Source organism: Phoxinus phoxinus, assembly GCF_949152265.1.
Source record: "Phoxinus phoxinus genome assembly, chromosome: 20".
NCBI classification, from domain to species: Eukaryota; Metazoa; Chordata; class Actinopteri; order Cypriniformes; family Leuciscidae; genus Phoxinus; species Phoxinus phoxinus.
The window spans coordinates 16,896,037-16,917,078 of NC_136895.1; the positions used below are offsets into that span (position 1 = coordinate 16,896,037).

Below are 21,042 nucleotides of genomic sequence, written 5' to 3' on the forward strand. Positions count from 1 at the left end.
ACATGACCCGGGACTTGAACTCTGGTCGTCAAAATGCCAAAAGTGTTAAATGTCAGTGCTTAGACCACTAGGCTATAGGGGACAAGTGAAAAACAAAAGTTTGTTGAGTATTTGAACCTCACTGCTATGAAAAATGAGAGGGGGGGGGGAACAGAATTCGACGGGAAAAAAACTAGCTGTCGGAATCCGTTCCCCCACCCTCATAATGAGAGGTTTTGATGAAGTGGCTTAAAATAAGGCTGATTCAATTTTTTTGTGGATGGAGCTTAACTGCCATCAGTTTAAAGAATATCTTTTGCCTTTTAACCATGATAGAAAAGTATAAAAAAAAAAAAAAAAAAAACGATGACCCGGGACCTGTCGTCAAAATCCCAAAAGTATGAAAAAAAAAGAAAGAAAAAAAACGATGACCCGGGACTTGAACTCTGGTCGTCAAAATCCCAAAAGTGTTAAATGTCAGTGCTTAGACCACTAGACTATAGGGGACAAGTGCAAAACAAAAGTTTGTTGAGTATTTGAACCTCACTGCTATGAAAAATGAGAGGGGGGGGGAACAGAATTCGACGGCAAAAAAATAGCTGTCGGAATCCGTTCCCCCACCCTCATAATGAGAGGTTTTGATGAAGTGGCTTAAAATAAGGCTGATTCAATTTTTTTGTGGATGGAGCTTAACTGCCATCAGTTTAAAGAATATCTTTTGTCTTTTAACCATGATAGAAAAGTATGAAAAAAAAAACAAAACAAAAAAAAACGATGACCCGGGACTTGAACTCTGGTCGTCAAAATCCCAAAAGTGTTACATGTCAGTGCTTAGACCACTAGGCTATAGGGGACAAGTGCAAAACCAAAGTTTGTTGAGTATTTGAACCTCGCTGCTATGAAAAATGAGAGGGGGGGGGGAACAGAATTCGACGGCAAAAAACTAGCTGTCGGAATCCGTTCCCCCACCCTCATTATGAGAGGTTTTGATGAAGTGGCTTAAAAAAAGGCTGATTCAATTTTTTTGTGGATGGAGCTCAACTGCCATCAGTTTAACGAATATCTTTTGCCTTTTAACCATGATAGGAAAGTATGAAAAAAAAAATTAAAAATAAAACGATGACCCGGGACCTGTCGTCAAAATCCCAAAAGTATGGAAAAAAAAATGAAAAAAAACGATGACCCGGGACTTGAACTCTGGTCGTCAAAATCCCAAAAGTGTTAAATGTCAGTGCTTAGACAACTAGGCTATAGGGGACAAGTGCAAAACAAAAGTTTGTTGAGTATTTGAACCTCGCTGCTATGAAAAATGAGAGGGGGGGGAACAGAATTCGACGGCAAAAAACTAGCTGTCGGAATCCGTTCCCCCACCCTCATAATGAGAGGTTTTGATGAAGTGGCTTAAAAAAAGGCTGATTCAATTTTTTTGTGGATGGACCTTAACTGCCATCAGTTTAAAGAATATCTTTTGCCTTTTAACCATGATAGGAAAGTATGAAAAAAAAAAAAAAAAAAAAAACGATGACCCGGGACCTGTCGTCAAAATCCCAAAAGTATGAAAAAAAAAAAAAAAAAAAAACTTGACCCGGGACTTGAACTCTGGTCGTCAAAATCCCAAAAGTGTTAAATGTCAGTGCTTAGACCACTAGGCTATAGGGGACAAGTGCAAAACAAAAGTTTGTTGAGTATTTGAACCTCGCTGCTAAAATGAGAGGGGGGGGGAACAGAATTCGACGGCAAAAAACTAGCTGTCGGAATCCGTTCCCCCACCCTCATTATGAGAGGTTTTGATGAAGTGGCTTAAAAAAAGGCTGATTCAATTTTTTTGTGGATGGACCTTAACTGCCATCAGTTTAAAGAATATCTTTTGCCTTTTAACCATGATAGGAAAGTATGAAAAAAAAAAAAAAAAAAAAAAACGATGACCCGGGGGACCTGTCGTCAAAATCCCAAAAGTATGAAAAAAAAAAAAAAAAAAAAACTTGACCCGGGACTTGAACTCTGGTCGTCAAAATCCCAAAAGTGTTAAATGTTAGTGCTTAGACCACTAGGCTATAGAGGACAAGTGCAAAACAAAAGTTTTTGAGTATTTGAACCTCACTGCTATGAAAAATGAGAAGGGGGGGGAACAGAATTCGACGGCAAAAAACTAGCTGTCGGAATCCGTTCCCCCACCCTCATAATGAGAGGTTTTGATGAAGTGGCTTAAAAAAAGGCTGATTCAATTTTTTTGTGGATGGAGCTTAACTGCCATCAGTTTAAAGAATATCTTTTGCCTTTTAACCATGATAGGAAAGTATGAAAAAAAAAAAGAAAAAAAAAAACGATGACCCGGGACCTGTCGTCAAAATCCCAAAAGTATGAAAAAAAAAGTAAAAAAACGATGACCCGGGACTTGAACTCTGGTCGTCAAAATCCCAAAAGTGTTAAATGTCAGTGCTTAGATTCCGCCCCGCCCACTTTTACTTCTGTCCAGTACTTCCGTTGTAAACGAACTTCCGGTTTAGCGGACTCTCATTCAATTTCGAGGAGAACTGCAGAGAAGTCTCACTGATAAAATGTCACATAAGGTAAGCTAATTTGTGCCAAATGTGCTCTGTACGTGTGTACCAACAGCACAGCAATGCAATGCAATGTTTCTCTAGGTAATTTTTTAACGACTTTTAGGTGTTTATATGACCCGTCTGCCTGTCTGATCGCAGCCCGGCCGATGTGTAGTGTTTAGCCTACATTAGCCACAAACATCTAAAGTTGTAACACCAGTTCGTGGCTATTTTTTTCTCATCTGTTAGCTATACACTGCAAATGTATCTGGTGATTAAACAAACAAACTGTGGTGTAATAATGTTTCAAACTTTACATGTAGTAGTGTTTGTGCACATATTCATAACTAAGTAATAGCTATTAGAAAGACACAGCTATTAAATAATTTGATGGTGGCATTGTTTCAAAAGCTTCAAGTGAAATGTACTTTAGTATATTGCAGCAGTTATTAATAACCATAGGCCAACGCATTTGGCTATAAAATTATAGCCTATCTACTTATATCAATATCATACTGAGAACAGTAAAGCATAAATGTAAAAACAAATGTAGCTACAGCGCTCTCTTATTTCACACTGTCTGCTGCATCATTAGTCTGTTACATTAAAATTTTAAGTGTTTCTGACTATACTAATTACTTTTATCTTTCACAGATGTCAACAATGGAGAAAAGTACATGGGAGGAAACAATACACACACTGAAGAGCTCAGGGGGGATATGTTTGCCTCACCCAAGGGATGTGTCTGAGTGGGGTGATGACATGAAGCAATGGCCACATATTACATATGGCGACATTTTTAATTATTTTGTTTTGTCTCTTGGGGTTGATGGTTCTGCTATGCGGAACTTTAAAAGTACTGAGGCATACCAATACCTCCACAGTGGTAAAGTCGGCCGTGTGTTGGTTCACCTGGAGGAGGAGTATGCGTTTCTGAAAGCAAGCGTGAGCCCAAGTCAGGCTATTTTTGTTCCATGTTCTGTTTAATGTACAAATAAACAGCTTTCATTGTAACAAGCAGTGATTGTTTCTATCAACATTTTATAACTCTACATGTATCAATTTCATGTTTCTTTAAAACGTGCATTATGTAAAAATAAAAAAAAAGTACACAAGCACGCAGGAATCACTAAAGACAATTGAGTAGAGGAAACACTGTTAAAGAAAAGCTTAACTTAAGTATTTACAATTATTAATTTACAACTAATCTTCCTCTTCATGAATGATATCCCCACGCAGGTTAGATAAAGCTGCACAGATTCTCAAGATTTTGTCCAATTTGGGGGCCAGATTAATCAGAACAGTCTGTGAAATGAGTCTGAAGTTTTTTAGACGACGGATGACCCGTTCAACATGGACACGGACATTAGCAATGCGTCTGGTGTTGGTTGTGTCCTCTTCTGACAGTTGCAGCCCCTTTTTTGTGAACGCTGGCAAGATGAGCTTAACTTTTCGTTCACGGAGGAGGTCTGAAATGATGAAGCCTCTGTCCGCCATGACTACATCTCCTGCACGTAGGTAGTCCAAAAAGCCACTATCTGCTGTAATAAATTTGTCACTGCACCGTCCTCCATATGCAGCAGACACAAACATTATTAGACCACAGGGAGCAATCGCCACCAGGTATTTGATTGTATTTTGGCCGTAATAATGACTATAAGACTCGCCTCTTGAGTCAAGGTTGTGGGGTTTCTGGAGGGGGGTTTCAGAGCAGTCAATGACACAGGTTGTTGTTGGATAGTGATCTTTAAAACATTGTGGCATTGTAGCTTGAATGGTCTCCCTGGGCAGCCATGGGATGTAAGTCCTCATCTTCTCCTCCATGATGTCGTACCACAATGATGTAATCTTGCTGACTTGTGACTGTGAGACATGAAATATTTCAGCAAGGTGATCCTGCAGCAAATTCAGCCGCAGCTTCATCAGTGACATAAACACCTGATCACGAGCATCCATCTGAAAAGCATTTATGTAATCCTTTGTCAGCTGATCAGCTAAAAAAGAAAAGGTTTGACAAATTCAAGCCTGTGTACAGAAGGCTGAGGTGATCAGAGCGGAGAAGTTGTTTGTTCAGTTCGGGGGGACCCGAGCACTGTGTTGCCTTATCGTGCTTAAGTGGCTGGTCTAATAATGGGGTAGGACTCCCTGCGTAGTCGTGGTCAGGAGGAAGCCAAGGGGTTTCTTCCTCATGATTATTGTCTTCCACAGCACAGGTGGCAGATGCAGCTGAGGAAACAAAAATAGTACAACATTGGTGACATCTATATATTTAAGTAAAGTTAAAGTTACTTCAATACAACAGTAGGGGTTCAAGTAAATATAATGTACTCAAATTAGAGAAATTGTGAACGCTACATCCGTTTGACAATTTGTACAAAAAAAATCATGCAATTCAAATGAAAAGTCTGATCTTAAATTTACAAAACTAAGAAATAATTAAATAATTTTGGAAGAAGAAATGTTTCATATTGTTAAAATAAAGCTTTTAGTTAAACAAAAACGTTTATAACAGACTGTTAAAAATACTCAATTACATTAAAAGTAAAGAAACTTTGTAAATATAGCTAGCTAACGCAGTACTGCACACCTCTGGTTTTCATAATTTCACAAAGTGTTACATAGAACCAATCACATTACTTTACATATTTTAACAAATTAAAGAACATGACATGATCTTTGTTAAATGTCTTGATAGCCCAATAAATAATGTCTATTGCACTAAACATACACAAACAGGATCAGGCGGAGAGTCTTGTCAAACAACTTATTCATCATGTCAACTTACTTGTGTTTCTTACTAGCACCCGGCGAGGTCTCTTCAGAGGCGCGACGTAGCCTAACCATTTCTCGGGGTATGGATGTTCAGGAGTAGGTTTACCGTCTACAAAGTGATAGGAACAGACAAAAGGAAACTTCGGCGGGTTCTTTAAATTCAGCGCCTTAAGCCACGCACGCCTGTCCTCTTCCTTGACCGGGGGTCGGTGCAGAGTAAATGCTGGCCCACAACATTCAGGTATCTTCTTTTGATGCTCATAACAAAGCTGAGACAGCGTCAAATTTCTTTTTCTCCAGCTGTTATGGCAGCCACGGACTGCACAGTTAACACTGGCCATCTCTAATTTCTTTAAATAAATTAGAAGGCAATTAAATTAAACTAAGACTGATAACAGATTTGACCAGGGCAAACAAAGCGCTAAGTAGCTAAAACAGGAAGTGAGATTACGCGGATGGCGCCACCCAGTGCTACTTCCGGAATAAGGTGAATAGGGGACAAGTGCAAAGCAAAAGTTTGTTGAGTATTTGAACCTCACTGCTATGAAAAATGAGAGGGGGGGGGGAACAGAATTCGACGGCAAAAAACTAGCTGTCGGAATCCGTTCCCCCACCCTCATTATGAGAGGTTTTGATGAAGTGGCTTAAAAAAAGGCTGATTCAATTTTTTTGTGGATGGAGCTTAACTGCCATCAGTTTAACGAATATCTTTTGCCTTTTAACCATGATAGGAAAGTATGAAAAAAAAATTTAAAAATAAAACGATGACCCGGGACCTGTCGTCAAAATCCCAAAAGTATGGGAAAAAAAATGAAAAAAAACGATGACCCGGGACTTGAACTCTGGTCGTCAAAATCCCAAAAGTGTTAAATGTCAGTGCTTAGACCACTAGGCTATAGAGGACAAGCGTAAAACAAAAGTTTGTTGAGTATTTGAACCTCACTGCTATGAAAAATGAGAGGGGGGGAACAGAATCCGACGGCAAAAAACTAGCTGTTTGAATCCGTTCCCCCACCCTCATTATGAGAGGTTTTGATGAAGTGGCTTAAAAAAAGGCTGATTCAATTTTTTTGTGGATGGAGCTTAACTGCCATCAGTTTAAAGAATATATTTTTGCCTTTTAATCATGATAGGACAGTATGGGATAAAAAATAAAAAATAAAAATCGATGACCCGGGACTTGAACTAGTCATCAAAATCCCAAAAGTGTTAAATGACAGTTCTTAGACCACTTGGCTATAGGGGAAAATTACAAATACCATATTGCAAATTGCAAAAAAAAATTTAACCTCACTGCTAAAAAACATAAATTTGTCATAAATATTTTTTTTAACACAAGCTTTAAATTCTGAATTTTCTTATATTTTAGCACATGTCCTCCTATACTCTGGTTTTTCAGTTTATTTTTGACTTCTTTTTCTTTGCTTCTGGATCTTATAGTAGAAGCATCTACTACCTTCACTTGGTCGAAATCAGCATCGAACAATGAGTTCTCTCCCTGATCTTTACTTCATATTTTCTCAGTTTCATGCAATATTTCCATACCCAGTTCATGTGTCATTTTTTCATTCATTTCAGGTTTACCATTCATTTCCTTCAATGTTCCTTGTGTTCCCACTAAACATCGGACGTCTATTGGACAGGCAGATCATGTCTATATTGCGTCAGTCAGTCCAAGACCAATTTTTGACCTTTATGCAACGTGCAATCTAGGTCTGCTATTTGGACATCTAACCATGACCCCACCTGGACGTCAATATAATGTTCAATATTTGAAAGATAGGTAATTTTCTGGATGTTATGTGGACGTCTAAGACAGGTGCAGGAAATTGACATGATCTAGGTTTGTAAAGTTACCTCCAAATGAGGTCTTTTCTACGTCATGTTTGGAAGTCAGATTTGGGTTCCCTGAAGGTGCAGACTGTGATGCCATGTGGACGTCTAAGACAGGTGGAGGAAATTGACATGATCTAGCCCACTAAACATTGGATGTCAGATAGACGTGCAGATCATGTCTATATTGGGTCTGTCGGTCCATGACCAATTCTGGACATCTATTCAACGTCCAAACTAGGTTCACAATTTGGACGTCCAACCATGACCCAACTTGGACGTCATATTGACATTCAACATTTGACCTTTGAAATGGGTAATTTTTTGGACGTCATTTGGACGTCTATGGCAGGTGCAGGAAATTTACATGATTAATATATAATATTTTTTATTTACAAATATCAACATTGTTGTTATCAACATGATTAATACATATGCATACAGATTATTAATAATTATTTAAGATTGTTTTCCAAAAACTCCATTTGATTGTCTCAGCACCAGCTAATATCTGGAGACGCAGTTTATTATAGTTTTCCTGTAGCTCATACAGCAGAGCATTGGTGCTTGCAACGCAAGATGATGGGTTCAATTCCCAGGGAAAGCAAGAACTAATGGGAATATAAATGTGTAATACAATATAAGTTACTTTGGATAAAAAGCATCTGCCAAATGCATAAACGTAAATACAATGGTACAGAAAACATGTCTTCCACCCTTTTGAAACATGGGACTACAGTTGTAGAAGTTGTATAAAACAACGTAAAATTTGTCTAAATTTGATGTTGAAAAGACGTCCACAAACGACCACATTTGGACTATAAATATCCCTTACACGGAGGTCCCACGGATGTCAACATTAGATGTGCGGTAGATGTCGAAAAAATACGTTGTCTGGCGTCACAGTCTGCACCCTCCTGATACCGACATAGGACGGACAAGCACAGCGTTGAAACTACGTCATCTGGAGGTAACTTTGCGAAGGGGGTTATTTCCAATGATGTCTCTATTCCTTCTTCCCTTTCTCCTTCCTCTTCATCCTCCTCCATTTCCTCCTGATTCTCCACATTAGTCTCTTTGTTCCCTTCATTTTCTTTCTCAGTCTCTCCAGCATTTTCCAGTTCAGTTTCCTTCAACATTTGCCCCCCTACATCCTCTGACCATGCATTTTGTATTGTATCCTGATCCTCTATCCAACACTCACATCATCCTTTTTTGTGTGTGGACGGAGCTTACCTGGCACCAGTTTAAATATATATATATTGGAGTTTTTGGCTTTTATTATGATAGGAAAATATGAGATAAAAAAAGTCCAAGAGACGGGCCTTGAACTTGTGTCACCTAAAAATCATCAACTCTTACTGTACTGTCAGTGCATTGACCTATAGGCTATGGGGGTCAACAAATCAGCATCACTTTGATAGATATTAGAAGATCATCCTTGTTTGAGGAATACAGGGGGGACAGAATCCGACGGCAAAAAACAGCTGTCGGAATCAGTTGACCACTAGGCTATCGACGGCACTCTTTCAGCCTAAGTTTGATAAAAATTAGATCCGCATTGTGTAAGAACCATGGGGGGACAGAATCCGACAGCAAAAAATCCACCTTTTTGACAGGTGGATTTTTTGCTGTTGATGTAGTGGGTTAAAGATGCTTATTCGATTCTTTGTGTGGATGGAGCTTATCCGGAACCAATTTAAAGAATATTTTTTGGAAATCTTTGCTTTTTAGTATGATAGGATTGTATGGGATCCAAAAAGTCCATGAGCCTGGACTTAAATTTGGTTCGCTAAAAAAAACAAAAGCACTCAATATCAGTGTACTGACCACTAGGCTATCGACGGCACTCTTTCTGCCTCAGTTTGATAAAAATTAGATCCTCATTGTGTCAGAACCACGGGGGGACAGAATCCGACAGCAAAAAATCCACCTGTCGAAATCCGTTCCCCCACCCCCAATATGAGGGATGTTGACGTAGTTGCTTAAAAGATGCTTATTCTATTCTTTGTGTGGATGGAGCTTATCCGGCACCAATTTAAAGAATAATGTTTTGCTGTCTTTGCTTTTTAATTAAAAAATGATAATTATGAAATGCCTGGAAAGGCTGCTGCTGAAAACCATCTTACCAGCTGTTAACCCACAACTGGAACCCCTTCAATTTGCCTATAAGGCTAAAAGGGACACAGAGGACGCTGTAGCCTGGTTGTTGCATCTCCTCCTTCAGCACCTGGACCCCATCAATTTTTCCTAGATACTTTTTGTGGACTTCAGCTCTGCTTTTAATTCCATCCAAAGACACCTGATGATTCAAAAGTTGTATCACCTCAACATCTCTACTCGGCTGATTCATTTTATACACAATTTCCTTAGCAACAGGCAAGTAGTATACGGATGTGCTCAATTACACCTCCTGCACTCATCATCAACACTGGAGCACCGCAGGGCTGTGTGTTAACAAGTCTTTTTTTGTATACACTTTACACAAACGACAACATCAGTCCATTACCCAGCATCAAATATTTAAAATATTCAGGTGACACAGCCATTCTTGCCCTGCTTAGAGATAACAACTCCGTTATGGATTATCACACAACTGTTATGAACTTTGCCCAGTGGTGTGAGGATAACTATCTGAATCTTAACATTAGCAAGACAAAAGAGCTGATAGCCAGTCCCTCTTCACCACGGCATCCTATTGTTATTCATAATCAAACAGTTGAAATAGTGGACAGTTTCAAATATCTTGGAGTAACAATGGAACACAAACTTACCTTTATTGACATTATGGACATTCAGAAGAGAAATCACCTACAAATGTCAGTCATTCAAAAACTTTTTAAGCTTTGTAATATGATTGGACAGTATGGGACCCAGAAAAGTCCATGAGCCTCGACTTGAACTTGGTTCGCCAAAAAACCAAAAGCACTAAATGTCAGTGTACTGACCACTAGGCTATCAACAGCACCTTTTCTTCCTCAGTTTGATAAATATTAGAACCTCATTGTGAAAGAACCATGGGGGGAACAGAATCTAACGGCAAACAATCCAGCTGTCGAAAGAGAGAGATGTTGATGTAGAGGCTTAAGAAATGCTGATTCCATTTTTTGTGGATGGAGCCTAATTGGCATCAATTTAAAGAATAAATATTTGGCGTTTTTGCCTTTTATAATTATTGGACAATATGTAGACATGAAGCGAAGTTTGAGAGAGCGAAAGAGGGGTACGGGATCAGGAAAAGTCTGCGAGCCGGGACTCAAACTCAAAAGCAGGTCACCCAAGGAACAATAGAACTACTTGTCAGTGTGATGCCCATTAGGCTATCTGCACGTGCAATGCCAACATCAGTTTTGTAAATATTAGAACCTCACATGTAAGAAACATCGGGGGAACAGAATCTGACGGCAAACAACCGATCTGTCGGAATAAGGTCCCCCACCCCCATGATGAGAGATTTTGATGCAGTATCTTAAAAGATAAAAAAAGTATTCAATATGTGATGTAGCTTAACCAGCATCAGTTTTGTAAATATTAGAACCTCATTGTGTAAGAAACATGGTGGGTAGGGTGTGGTTGGACCATCTAGTCATCCAGCTGGATGTCAAGCTCCACACATTGGCTCTGGAGTGAGCAGCCTCTCAGTCTTTTGTCCAATCAGAATCATGGGCTTCTATTCACTGGATTAAAACAACTTTCCACGGTACTACAACAATTTTGAGGTAAGTTTGCTGATAATGATGAAATGCTTTTTAACTAACTTGCTAAAGGTAACTAGTTGCTACAATAAATCTAATCAAGTTTTGTTAATCATACATTTTTCCTAATGTTGTCCCAACCTGTTGGTAAGCTTGTTAGCAAGTAAGCTAACGTCAGTGTATAACAACTTCAGTTCAGAATGAATCAAAATACTTTTGTTAAATTGAATGCTAACTCCCACTGCATCTGTATTTCTAACTATTTTAACCTCCGTCATTGTCAAAAGTTACAAGGAAAATAAAAACGAACACGGAAACAAGACAGCGGGTCTATGAGTGTTTTAATGAGTGATCGTGTTGAGAATGGTTACGTGTTAACATGATCAGAGTTGTTTGCTAATGTATTCAATTTAGATATGTAAAATAAGTTTTTAAACATTCTTTCTTCAGTTTTATATTTCAAAGTCACAAAACAATTGGGTATTTGCATATGACCTTCACCTTGCTCATATATCATGTAATAAGCTGCCGCCACAGTAGGTGTCATGTGGGTCAGAGGATGTCTCTAGTATTTTCCAATCAGCACGCGCGCTGGAGTCTTAGCTTTAAAAAGAAACACAGGCTTTGTTATGTAAAGTTATGTAAAGTTGAATCAGGGCTGAGGTGCTGATGTAGCTGGTCCTGGCTAAGGTTGAGACAAAAAGCAGAGGTGAGGGGATTCCAGCACAGTTTCTCACTGTCACAGTATTTATTTATTTTTAAAATAAGTTTTTTTTGGTTTGTCTTTTCCCTTTATTTTCTTGTCAGAGTGCATCAGAATGATTGCATGTTAAAATGTTCATCATGTTAAAATAACAAAAATGTTCTAGAATTTTTTTTTTTTTTACACTTGATCTTCAAGACTGAAGTTCTATAATTCTTCACTTTTATGATTTGCGGGCTATTGTGACTTTATGTTTGAGGGCTAATAAAGTTTGAATATTTTGTTGGCCTACTATGTATTTTGCATTAATGTCTACTAGATATTTTGAGACACAAACAATTTTGATTGACTAGTTGCCTCCGAGATGGGTGAAAATCTGTTACCCACCTTCATTTTAACGGGAAAAAACGGTGCGATTAGTCAATTGAATGTATGAGGCGTCTGGTGCCATCCGCTTCCAGTTATTTAAGCTGTACGATAACAGCCCGTTATGGTGCTATTCTTTTTCAACTCTCAGTTTTAAGACTATAACATGAAAAGGTCAATGATACGTTTCAAATAACTACAACATAAAATATTATCTTTTATCTCTTATCACTCCGAGGAAGTGCCCTTATCTGTTTTAAATCTGTTTTTAGGAGCAGTACCTTTTCATTAGGCATTGGAGGCTCGGTTTCATTCGTAGCTACTATTCTGTGGTGTTCCCCAAGGCTCCATTTTGGGTCCAACTTTGTTTTCTCTATACATGCTTTCATTAGACATGGCGTTTCTTTTAATTTTTATGCATATGACAATCAAATCAACCTGCCTTTAAAGCATAATGACAAGAAAGGTTTAAAGACCTTGCTTGTATGTTTAGCCGACATAAGATCCTGGATGTCCTTTTTACATTTAAATGCTTAAAACAGAACCAATTGTTTCCAGGCCCTCTGTGGCTCAAGAAAAAATATATTTTAACTCAGGAAATTTGAATTTCCAGAGTTAAAATCCTACATCAAACCGGCTGTGAAAAATTAGGGAGTTATTTTTAATTCCTCCCTGAAGTTTGACCTACACAATCCAGTAGTTAAATCAAGCTTTTTTTTTAGTTAAAACTTCTGTCCAGAGTAAAGTCCTTCCTATCCTTGATCTACCTTGAAAGAGTTATACATGGTTTCGTCCTAACTCGTTTGGATTATTGTGATTCCCTATATTTTGGAATGTCACAGTGTCACGGCTTCAAATGGTTCGAAATGCTGCTGCCAGATTTTTAACTGGGCTTCATAAACGAGAATGTATCACTCCAAATTTAATGACTCTTAATTGGTTGCAAGTGCGTTATAGAGTTGAACTTAAAATATTGCTGTTTGCTTTTAAATCTCTAAAATGGTCTGGCGCCTTCTTTGTTGTCTGAACTTTTAAACTTGAATACTTCAGTCAGATGCTTGTGGTCCAAAAACAATAATACTCTGTCCCATCCAAAGATCAAGTTTGAAGTCGAGAGGTGACCGTGTGTTTCAGTTGCTGGACTTAGTCTTCCTTTACCTCTAAGATCCCTATCCTCCATACTCGAGTTTAAACCTAAGTTAAAGTCTTTTCTTTCTACCCGGACATTTAACTCATCATAAACTAGGCTTATGTATTTATTTTAATTCTCTCTCTCTCTCTCTCTCTCTCTCTATCTCTCTCTCTCTCTCTGTGTATGTATGTATGTACGTATATTAGACTTATTCATTGAACAGCACAGTGGAAAATTGTTTTTTATTAAAAAAAATGAAATAGTATCTTTGAGGGCTGTGTTGTTTTAAAAGAGGGAAGAGGGGAGCTTGACGCTCGCCTGTGGATCTAAGATACTACGAAAAGGCGTTTATCATTATTACTGTAAAAGGTAACATACATACCCTAGTTGCTATGAATGTTATAAAAGCAATAAATATCGTGAACAAATACTCAATATTTATATACAATATAAAAGATTGTATTTTATATGATCATACTTTGCTTAGGTTTCAATTTCGATCAGTTTCGGTTAGTTCGTATAGGGCTTTCACAACACAAATCATCTGACTGCTTGTGTCTATGTGTGCCTATTACAAAGAACTCAAATCATATAGGCTGTATCCTTTTTCTTTTTAGATGGATTCGTTGGCATTCAGTTTCAGAGCTCCACTCACTTCTAGTTTATCAGAAGAGCAAAGAAAGCAGCTCTGTGGCCTGCTGGGGAATGTTGAACTGACTCTTCTCTACAAAGCTTCTGTTCATGGATATAATGCTTCTGCCTTCCATCAGCGATGTGACCGTCAGGGTCCTACGTTACTTGTAGCCTACAACCTTTCAGGCTACATCTTTGGTGGATACACCAGTGTAGATTATGCTCAAAGTGGACGAGAAATTACAGATGAGAAAGCTTTCCTGTTCAGAGTTCAATGTGTAGCACCTCTCTGCATCAAAGTTAACAGTGGACATTATGCACGTCTTGATGATGCTCAAGGGCCCAACTTTGGCCAACAGTTGTTCTTTTGCTACAAAAACCAACCAGTTGTGTATCATCAAGGACGGGAAGGATTTAATCCAGCGAGGGTTAATGCGTTCAGTTTTAGTCCTGCCACACTATATGGGAATGACACTCAACTAATTGAATGTGAGGTGTACAAAGTGGAACAGAGTAAGTCGACTATCAGAAAAAAATATAGTTATGTCTTATGTACAGTAAAATTATGTTATAAAATCTAGTCTCTTTCAATAATTACTAATTTAATATATAATTTTTTTACTTTACTCCAACAGGAAGTATACTGTCAGAGCCTCAGGTCAAGGAGAAACCATGGAGGAATGTTCTGTGGACAGCTGAGTATGTTTTTCTGTTGCTGAAATCATTCATTAATAAAATAAAATGTAATTTTGATTAAATCATATTTGTGATTTGGTTTGTAGACGAAGAGACGAGCTCATGGAATTGATCAGGAATTATAAACCCATGATGACGTCTATAAGCCGTGTTCGAATCCTAATGATCGGTCCTGTAGGTGCTGGAAAATCCAGTTTCTTCAACTCCATCAACTCCGTCTTCATGGGCCGCATGACCAGTAAAGCCATGTCAGGATCTGCAGGCACTAGTCTCACCACACAGGTACAGATTCAACAGGATTCAGAGTGTTTCCTACAGAAGTCTCTCTTCAGGTCGAGGAACCGCTTTTGATGACTTCAGGTCTTGATGTGTTTCTCTTCTTGGTTGGTAGTTTCGCACATACCCAGTGAAAGACGGTCGTGAAGGAAAGCCGTTGCCATTTGTGTTGTGTGACACCATGGGACTCGAGGAGCAATCTGGTGCAGGACTGGACATTGATGACATCAGCAGCATTCTTCAAGGCCACGTACCAGACCGCTATAAAGTAAGTGCATAGTTTCATGTTTTTGGGCTTAGAAATGTATATTTATTAGTAAAAATCGATCTTTCATTTCCATTACTTTCAATTCAGTTCAACCCCATGGCACCATTTCAACCGGATGAGCAAAAGGCCTCCAGACCTGCATCTCTACAGGAGAAGATCCACTGTGTGGTGTATGTGATCGACGCCACCAAAATCTCCCTCATGTCCAGCAAACTAGAGGAAAAACTCATTGCCATACGCAGAAAAGTGAACTCACTGGGTAAGTGAACATATTTATGCCAATCATGTGAGTAATCCAAAGTAGGTTGTACATTGAGCTACCTCCATGTGACATATCTTAATTTCACAGGCATTCCCCAGATCATCTTGATGACAAAAGTAGATGAAGCATGTCCTCTAGATCTTCAAAGCCTTTATGTCAGTTCCTACATCAAGACGAAGGTGAGACATGGTCACATGATCACATGAGCTGTTCCCACTGGACTCAGAGTGACTGAGATGTTGTTTTGTCTCTGCAGGTGCAGGAGGTGAGCTCTCGGTTGGGTGTGCCAGTGTCTTGTGTGTTACCGGTGAAGAACTACAGTCAGGAGCTGGAGCTGGAGCTCAACTGTGACGTTCTGCTTCTCAACGCTATACAGCAGATGCTCAACTTTGCAGACGACTATCTGGATGATGTTGGTCCCGTGAAGGACAAACCCAAATAAAGTGCTGTGTATTATAGATCGGGATATAGACTTCTTGATCAGCACAATAAGAAATCTTAAGTTAGAAGATTGTTATTCTGTTCTGTTTGCCTGTTATAGTTATTTTTTTAGTAATAGAAAATGCATTAAATAAAATGCAAATAAGGTAGGCCTACTTGACTACAAATTACCAGAAAAAAACATGGAGAATTCAATATGCTAAAACTGAATAATATAAAGAATATATATATAAAAATTAATTTCTTTTGATAAATGAATCTTTCTTTATTTTGTGCTTTAAGCTTGAAAATGTACACCTGTGTAAAATAAAAATTAATAATACATATTTCAAAGACTTTATTATGTCTACTATGTATAAAAAATATATATTAGTGAAACATTTGAAAATTTCGAATTAAGTTTTTTTTTTTTTTTTTTTTACACTTTACAGAAACCCAATCACAGAACGGAATAAGCTGGAAAAAAATTACATTGACAAATGTAGTAAATTTTTATCTCTGCTGTAGTACTACTATGTCTCTTTAGGTGTCTATGTGTCTTGGGTTAGACGAGGAGGTTTTATTTTTGTTTTTTTCCCAAACAAAATTACGGTAGTTTCTCATCCACTGCAAAAGTTTTTGCTGCGTTCACCCCTCATCACACCACAGTTGTTTTCCTCCAGCGAAAACGGACGGCTGCGTTTGCATGATGAGACTGAGATGTTGTTTTGTCTCTGCAGGTGCAGGAGGTGAGCTCTCGGTTAGGTGTGCCATTGTCTTGTGTGTTACCGGTGAAGAACTACAGTCAGGAGCTAGAACTGGAACTTAACTTGGGGCAGTCATGGCCTAATGGTTAGAGAGTCAGATGGTAACCCAATGGTTGTGGGTTCAATTCTCAATACCAGCAGGAAATGACTGAGGTGCCCATGAGCAAGGCACCTAACCCCCAATCGCTCGCTGGGTGCGTCTGTGAATGCCTGCACTGCTCTGGGTGTGTGTGTCCACGGTTTGCAGTGTGTGTGTGTTATACTCGTAACTTGGATGGGTTAAATGCAGAGGACAAATTCTGAGTATGGGTTACTATACTTGGTATTCACATGTCACTTTCACTTTTAACTGTGACGTCCTGCTTCTCACTGCTCAACTTTGCAGATGACTGATCTGGATGATGTTTGTCACGTGGGAAACACCTTCCTAATAAATCGCTGCTGGTAAAGATTTTTCTTTTGGGGCTAATGGTTTTAAATTTCCTCAGTGTTAATGAATGATTGTGTTACTGTCTTTTTACCAAAGGCATGTATGATGCATTGAAGTATTTTCCTTTGCTATGCTAACAAGATTCATTGAAGTTTAATTTGGACATTTTTCTTAAATATAATTGTCAGATTACAGAAAGATGTGGATTATTACTTTGATCACGGTATAAAGCACAAAGTGTTGCAACGTCTGTTCTCCCCAACTATTCCTTTTTTTATGTGTACTGCACCTTTAAATCCTTTGAGGTTCAGTGTCAACGTCACTATTGCAAAAAAAAAAATCTCCAAGAGATCCAAGAGATAGAGCTTTTATAGAGACGTTTTATAACATTAATATCACCCGCAGTAACACAGCCAATGCAAATATCAGTGCAGTTAGAGCGTTTCGCCTAAAGTCAAAGTCCACAAAAGAAGCAGCATTTCGAGGTTTCTAGCAAATAGCGAGTGTTCTACGAAACGTAAGTTTTGTTTTTTTTTATCGAAAAAACACACTGCATATTATGCACCCAATAACTGATATTCAGGTTTCAAAACTAAGTTATTTATCTGATATAAAATCAATGTAATCTTCCAACAGCAAACGGTTGAATATCAATTAATCGTTTGTCTTTCTTTATTTTGAAGCTTTTCATTGTTTATTCAGTTTCACTTTTTTTTTGTGTTCCACACGTGCACTGTTTTTGGTTTTCTGTGTAAACATGCAGTCGACGGACAAGTCCATTTTTATTTGTTAGAAAGTTATTTTATTTACAATTTTAAGTAAAACTGTACTTCTGTTTGAACAAAATGATCAGACGAATCAAGAATTCTGTATTTATCTGAAATGTAAAACATTTTATATAAACTACATAGTGACAATGAAAGCACATTTCAGTTAATAAAAGCAAACATAGCCTAAGTTAGAATCCAACTTGGTTCTAACTCATTCAATAAATAAAGCAAATATGAACATTTAAAAATTAAATTGCTTAAATTTAGTTAACATAACACACTAAACAGAGTGAAGTTTCTCAAACTATTATCCTGTAATTCCTGTTATCAGTATTAAGATCTGTGGACACAAATGGCACTTTCTCCTAAGAAGGCTGAAGACTACGTTTCAAAGATTGTGTGGAGATTTGTTTTGTAACTTGTATGTTCTTTTGTTACAGATGCAAAAAGCCAAAGTTAGAAAAGTCAGCACAGATCGCCTCACTTCTAATTTACCCCAAGAGCGAAAAGAACAGCTCTGTGCTTCACTAGGGAATGTTGAACTGACTCTTCTCTACAAAGCTTCTGTTCATGGATATAATGCTTCTGCCTTCCATCAGCGATGTGACCGTCAGGGTCCTACGTTACTTGTAGCCTACAACAGTCCAGGCTACATCTTTGGTGGATACACTAGTGTAGATTATGCTCGAAGTGGACAGCAAATTACAGATGAGGAAGCTTTCCTGTTCAGCTTTCAAGGTGGAACCTGTAGCTACATGAAAGTTAACAGTGGATATAATGCACGTTACGATGATGCTAAATGGCCCAATTTTGGCCAACAGTTGTTCTTTTGCTACAACAACCAACCAGCTGTGTATCATCAAGGAGGGAATGCATTCAACATTAATACCTCATCAATGTATGGGAATGAAACTCAACTGAGTGAATGTGAGGTGTACAAAGTGGAACAGGGTAAGTCAATCATCAGCTTTATTACCATCCTATATTCTACACACAAAATCAAGTACAAATTAATTTCTGTCTCTTTTATATAATAACTTATTTGGTGTCTTTTAACATTACTCCAACAAAATGTTCTATCTTTATTCAACAATTCCCAGAGCCTCAAGTCAGTGTTGAGGAGAAACCATGGAGGAATGTTGAGTGGACAGCTGAGTATGTTTCTTCTTAATCTCTATTTTGCTAATTTCCTATGGAAATCTGAAATAATATCTGTTGTAGACGAAGAGACGAGGTCATGGGATTGATCAGGAATCATAAACCCCTGATGACGTCTATCAGCCGTGTTCGAATCCTAATGATCGGTCCTGTAGGTGCTGGAAAATCCAGTTTCTTCAACTCCATCAACTCTATCTTCACTGGTCATGTGACCAATAAAGCAATGTCAGGATCTGCAGGCACTAGTCTGACCGTACAGGTACAGATTCAACAGGACTTCAGGACAAGGCTGGCTTGTGACATAAAACGACAATTGTTCCACAACGAATAATGATTCCTGTTTGTTGGTAGTTTCGCACATACCCAGTGAATGACGGTCGTGAGGGAAAGCCGTTGCCATTTGTGTTGTGTGACACCATGGGACTCGAGGAACAATCAGGTGCAGGACTGGATACTGATGACATTAGCAGCATTCTTCAAGGCCACATACCAGACCGCTATAAAGTAAGTGCATGGGTTAATTTTTCTGGGCTTAGAAATGTATATTTAGGAGTCAAATTTATCTTTCATTTCCATTACTTTCAATTCAGTTCAACCCCATGGCACCATTTCAACCAGATGAGCAAAAGGCCTCCAGACCTGCATCTCTACAGGAGAAGATCCACTGTGTGGTGTATGTGATCGACGCCACCAAAATCTCCCTCATGTCTGACCAACTAGAGGAAAAACTCACTGCCATACGCAGAAAAGTGAACTCACTGGGTAAGTGAACATGTTTAGTTTGTTTCATTTCATATGATTAAAATAAATTTAATTCAGGTTTTATGTCTTCATTTGATTACCAGAAAAAACGCAACATTGAATTTGTGTGAAAAAAAAAAAAATCATAGAATAAAAAAAAAAAAAATGGTATAAGTTTAATATTTGTTTATAATAAAAGTTTCATGATTTCAATTAATTAGACATGATTTTAGATTACAATTTATTTTACACCACGTATCCATACATGCCACTCAGCGACACTATTTTCGCGGGATCTACCACCCCCCCCTGAAAAAAAATCCTAAGGGAAACACTGATATTTATGCCAATCATGTGAGTAATCCAAAGTAGGGTGTACATTGAGCTACCTGATAGTTGCATGTGACACACCTCATCATTTTTTAGGCATCGCTCAGATCGTCTTGATGACAAAAGTAGATGAAGCATGTCCTCTAGTGGAGGAAGATCTTCAAAGCCTTTACGTCAGTTCCTACATCAAGACGAAGGTGAGACATGGTCACATGATCACATGAGCTGTTCCCACAGGACTCGGAGTGACTGAGATGTTGTTTTGTCTCTGCAGGTGCAGGAGGTGAGCTCTCGGTTGGGTGTGCCGGTGTCTTGTGTGTTACCGGTGAAGAACTACAGTCAGGAGCTGGAGCTGGAGCTCAACTGTGACGTCCTGCTTCTCACGGCGCTACAGCAGATGCTTCGCTTTGCAGACGACTATTTTGATGATATACGTCCTGTGGAGGACAAACCTATATAAGGTTTTTTCTAGGGTTTAGATTAGAAAATGGCCAAATCAAAAGCTCTGCGAATCATTTACATAGCTTAAGGAAAGCGGATCACTATACCTCCAAACTAGCGAAATTTGGCATTTTTATTCAAAATATGCATTTATGTGAATCGTGTAGATATTTTTTTTCAGGGTGAAATTGCAGGCACAATAAACCTCAAAAGAATCGGAAATGTGTCTTTTGGCCAATCAGAATCATTCTCTACTTTTCCGTAGATTAAAATAACTTTTCGCGGTTCATAAACATGCCACCCTCTTTACCTTTTGTGAGTTTGCAGGTCTGTGATCACACTCTGGCCACTCATTATTTGCTTTTATGCCGAAACATTCAGTACTTTTATACTCATATTTCATTTAGCTATGAAAAAGTTTACTTTTTTTATTTTAATTTTTAATATTAAATAAGTGTACAGTTAAGTGAGTACACTTTTCTTTTTAGTCTTTTTTTTTTTTTTACTTTAACTCAATTTGTGTAATTTCGCTGTACTTTTTACGCTTGATATTCAAGACTGATTTTCTATAATTCTTCACTTTTGTTTTGATTTGTGGACTATTGTGACCTTACACTCTGTATGAGGACTAATAAAGATTGACTATTTTGTAGGCCTACTATGTATTTGGCATTAATGTCTACTAGATATTTTGAGACAAAAATGTAGCACAGATTGTGTGATTAGTCAATTAACTAAATTAAATGTGCGAGGCGTCTGGTGTCATCCGCTTCCAGTTATTTAAGCTGTACGATAACAGCCCGTTATGGTGCTATTAATTTTCAACT

General features: G+C 38.2%; 2 protein-coding genes across 4 annotated transcripts in view; both read left to right on the forward strand.

Moving 5' to 3' along the window:
* The window catches only part of LOC306988333 (interferon-induced protein 44-like), a 47,739-nt gene extending 31,822 nt beyond the window's left edge, over nucleotides 1-15,917 (forward strand). The window contains exons 1-8 of one of the 2 annotated variants that reach the window (XM_079593261.1): nucleotides 10,686-10,846; nucleotides 13,641-14,169; nucleotides 14,292-14,355; nucleotides 14,439-14,634; nucleotides 14,744-14,896; nucleotides 14,984-15,155; nucleotides 15,246-15,337; nucleotides 15,415-15,800. In XM_079593261.1, the coding sequence (XP_079449387.1) occupies nucleotides 13,641-14,169; nucleotides 14,292-14,355; nucleotides 14,439-14,634; nucleotides 14,744-14,896; nucleotides 14,984-15,155; nucleotides 15,246-15,337; nucleotides 15,415-15,600 (1,392 nt within the window). In that variant the 5' untranslated portion in view covers nucleotides 10,686-10,846 and the 3' untranslated portion in view covers nucleotides 15,601-15,800. Of the gene's footprint in view, nucleotides 1-10,685; nucleotides 10,847-13,640; nucleotides 14,170-14,291; nucleotides 14,356-14,438; nucleotides 14,635-14,743; nucleotides 14,897-14,983; nucleotides 15,156-15,245; nucleotides 15,338-15,414 lie in introns of those variants that run through there. The other variant, XM_079593262.1, reaches the window with a different exon arrangement.
* Nucleotides 15,918-17,096: 1,179 nt separating this feature from the next.
* Nucleotides 17,097-20,979, forward strand: LOC306988334 (interferon-induced protein 44-like). 2 transcript variants are annotated; one of them, XM_079593264.1, is made up of 9 exons: nucleotides 17,173-17,292; nucleotides 17,986-18,283; nucleotides 18,367-18,496; nucleotides 18,646-18,700; nucleotides 18,767-18,962; nucleotides 19,055-19,207; nucleotides 19,294-19,465; nucleotides 19,871-19,971; nucleotides 20,049-20,979. In XM_079593264.1, exons 2-9 carry the CDS (start codon nucleotides 18,227-18,229, stop codon nucleotides 20,232-20,234), a joined length of 1,050 nt encoding a protein of 349 aa, XP_079449390.1. In that variant the 5' UTR covers nucleotides 17,173-17,292; nucleotides 17,986-18,226; the 3' UTR covers nucleotides 20,235-20,979. The 2 variants fall into 2 exon arrangements, with proteins under 2 accessions (XP_079449389.1, XP_079449390.1); XM_079593263.1 differs by having other exon boundaries at nucleotides 17,097-17,292; nucleotides 17,986-18,496.
* The last annotated feature ends 63 nt before the right edge of the window (nucleotides 20,980-21,042 follow it).

Excerpts from the sequence above, each read along its gene's own strand:
- LOC306988334 (XM_079593263.1), top strand. The coding sequence starts at position 17,986 with ATGCAAAAAGCCAAAGTTAGAAAAGTCAGCACAGATCGCCTCACTTCT. Across the intron at positions 18,497-18,645 it reads GGTGTACAAAGTGGAACAGG|AGCCTCAAGTCAGTGTTGAG; the intron begins GTAAGTCAATCA and ends AACAATTCCCAG. Across the intron at positions 19,466-19,870 it reads CAGAAAAGTGAACTCACTGG|GCATCGCTCAGATCGTCTTG; the intron begins GTAAGTGAACAT and ends ATCATTTTTTAG.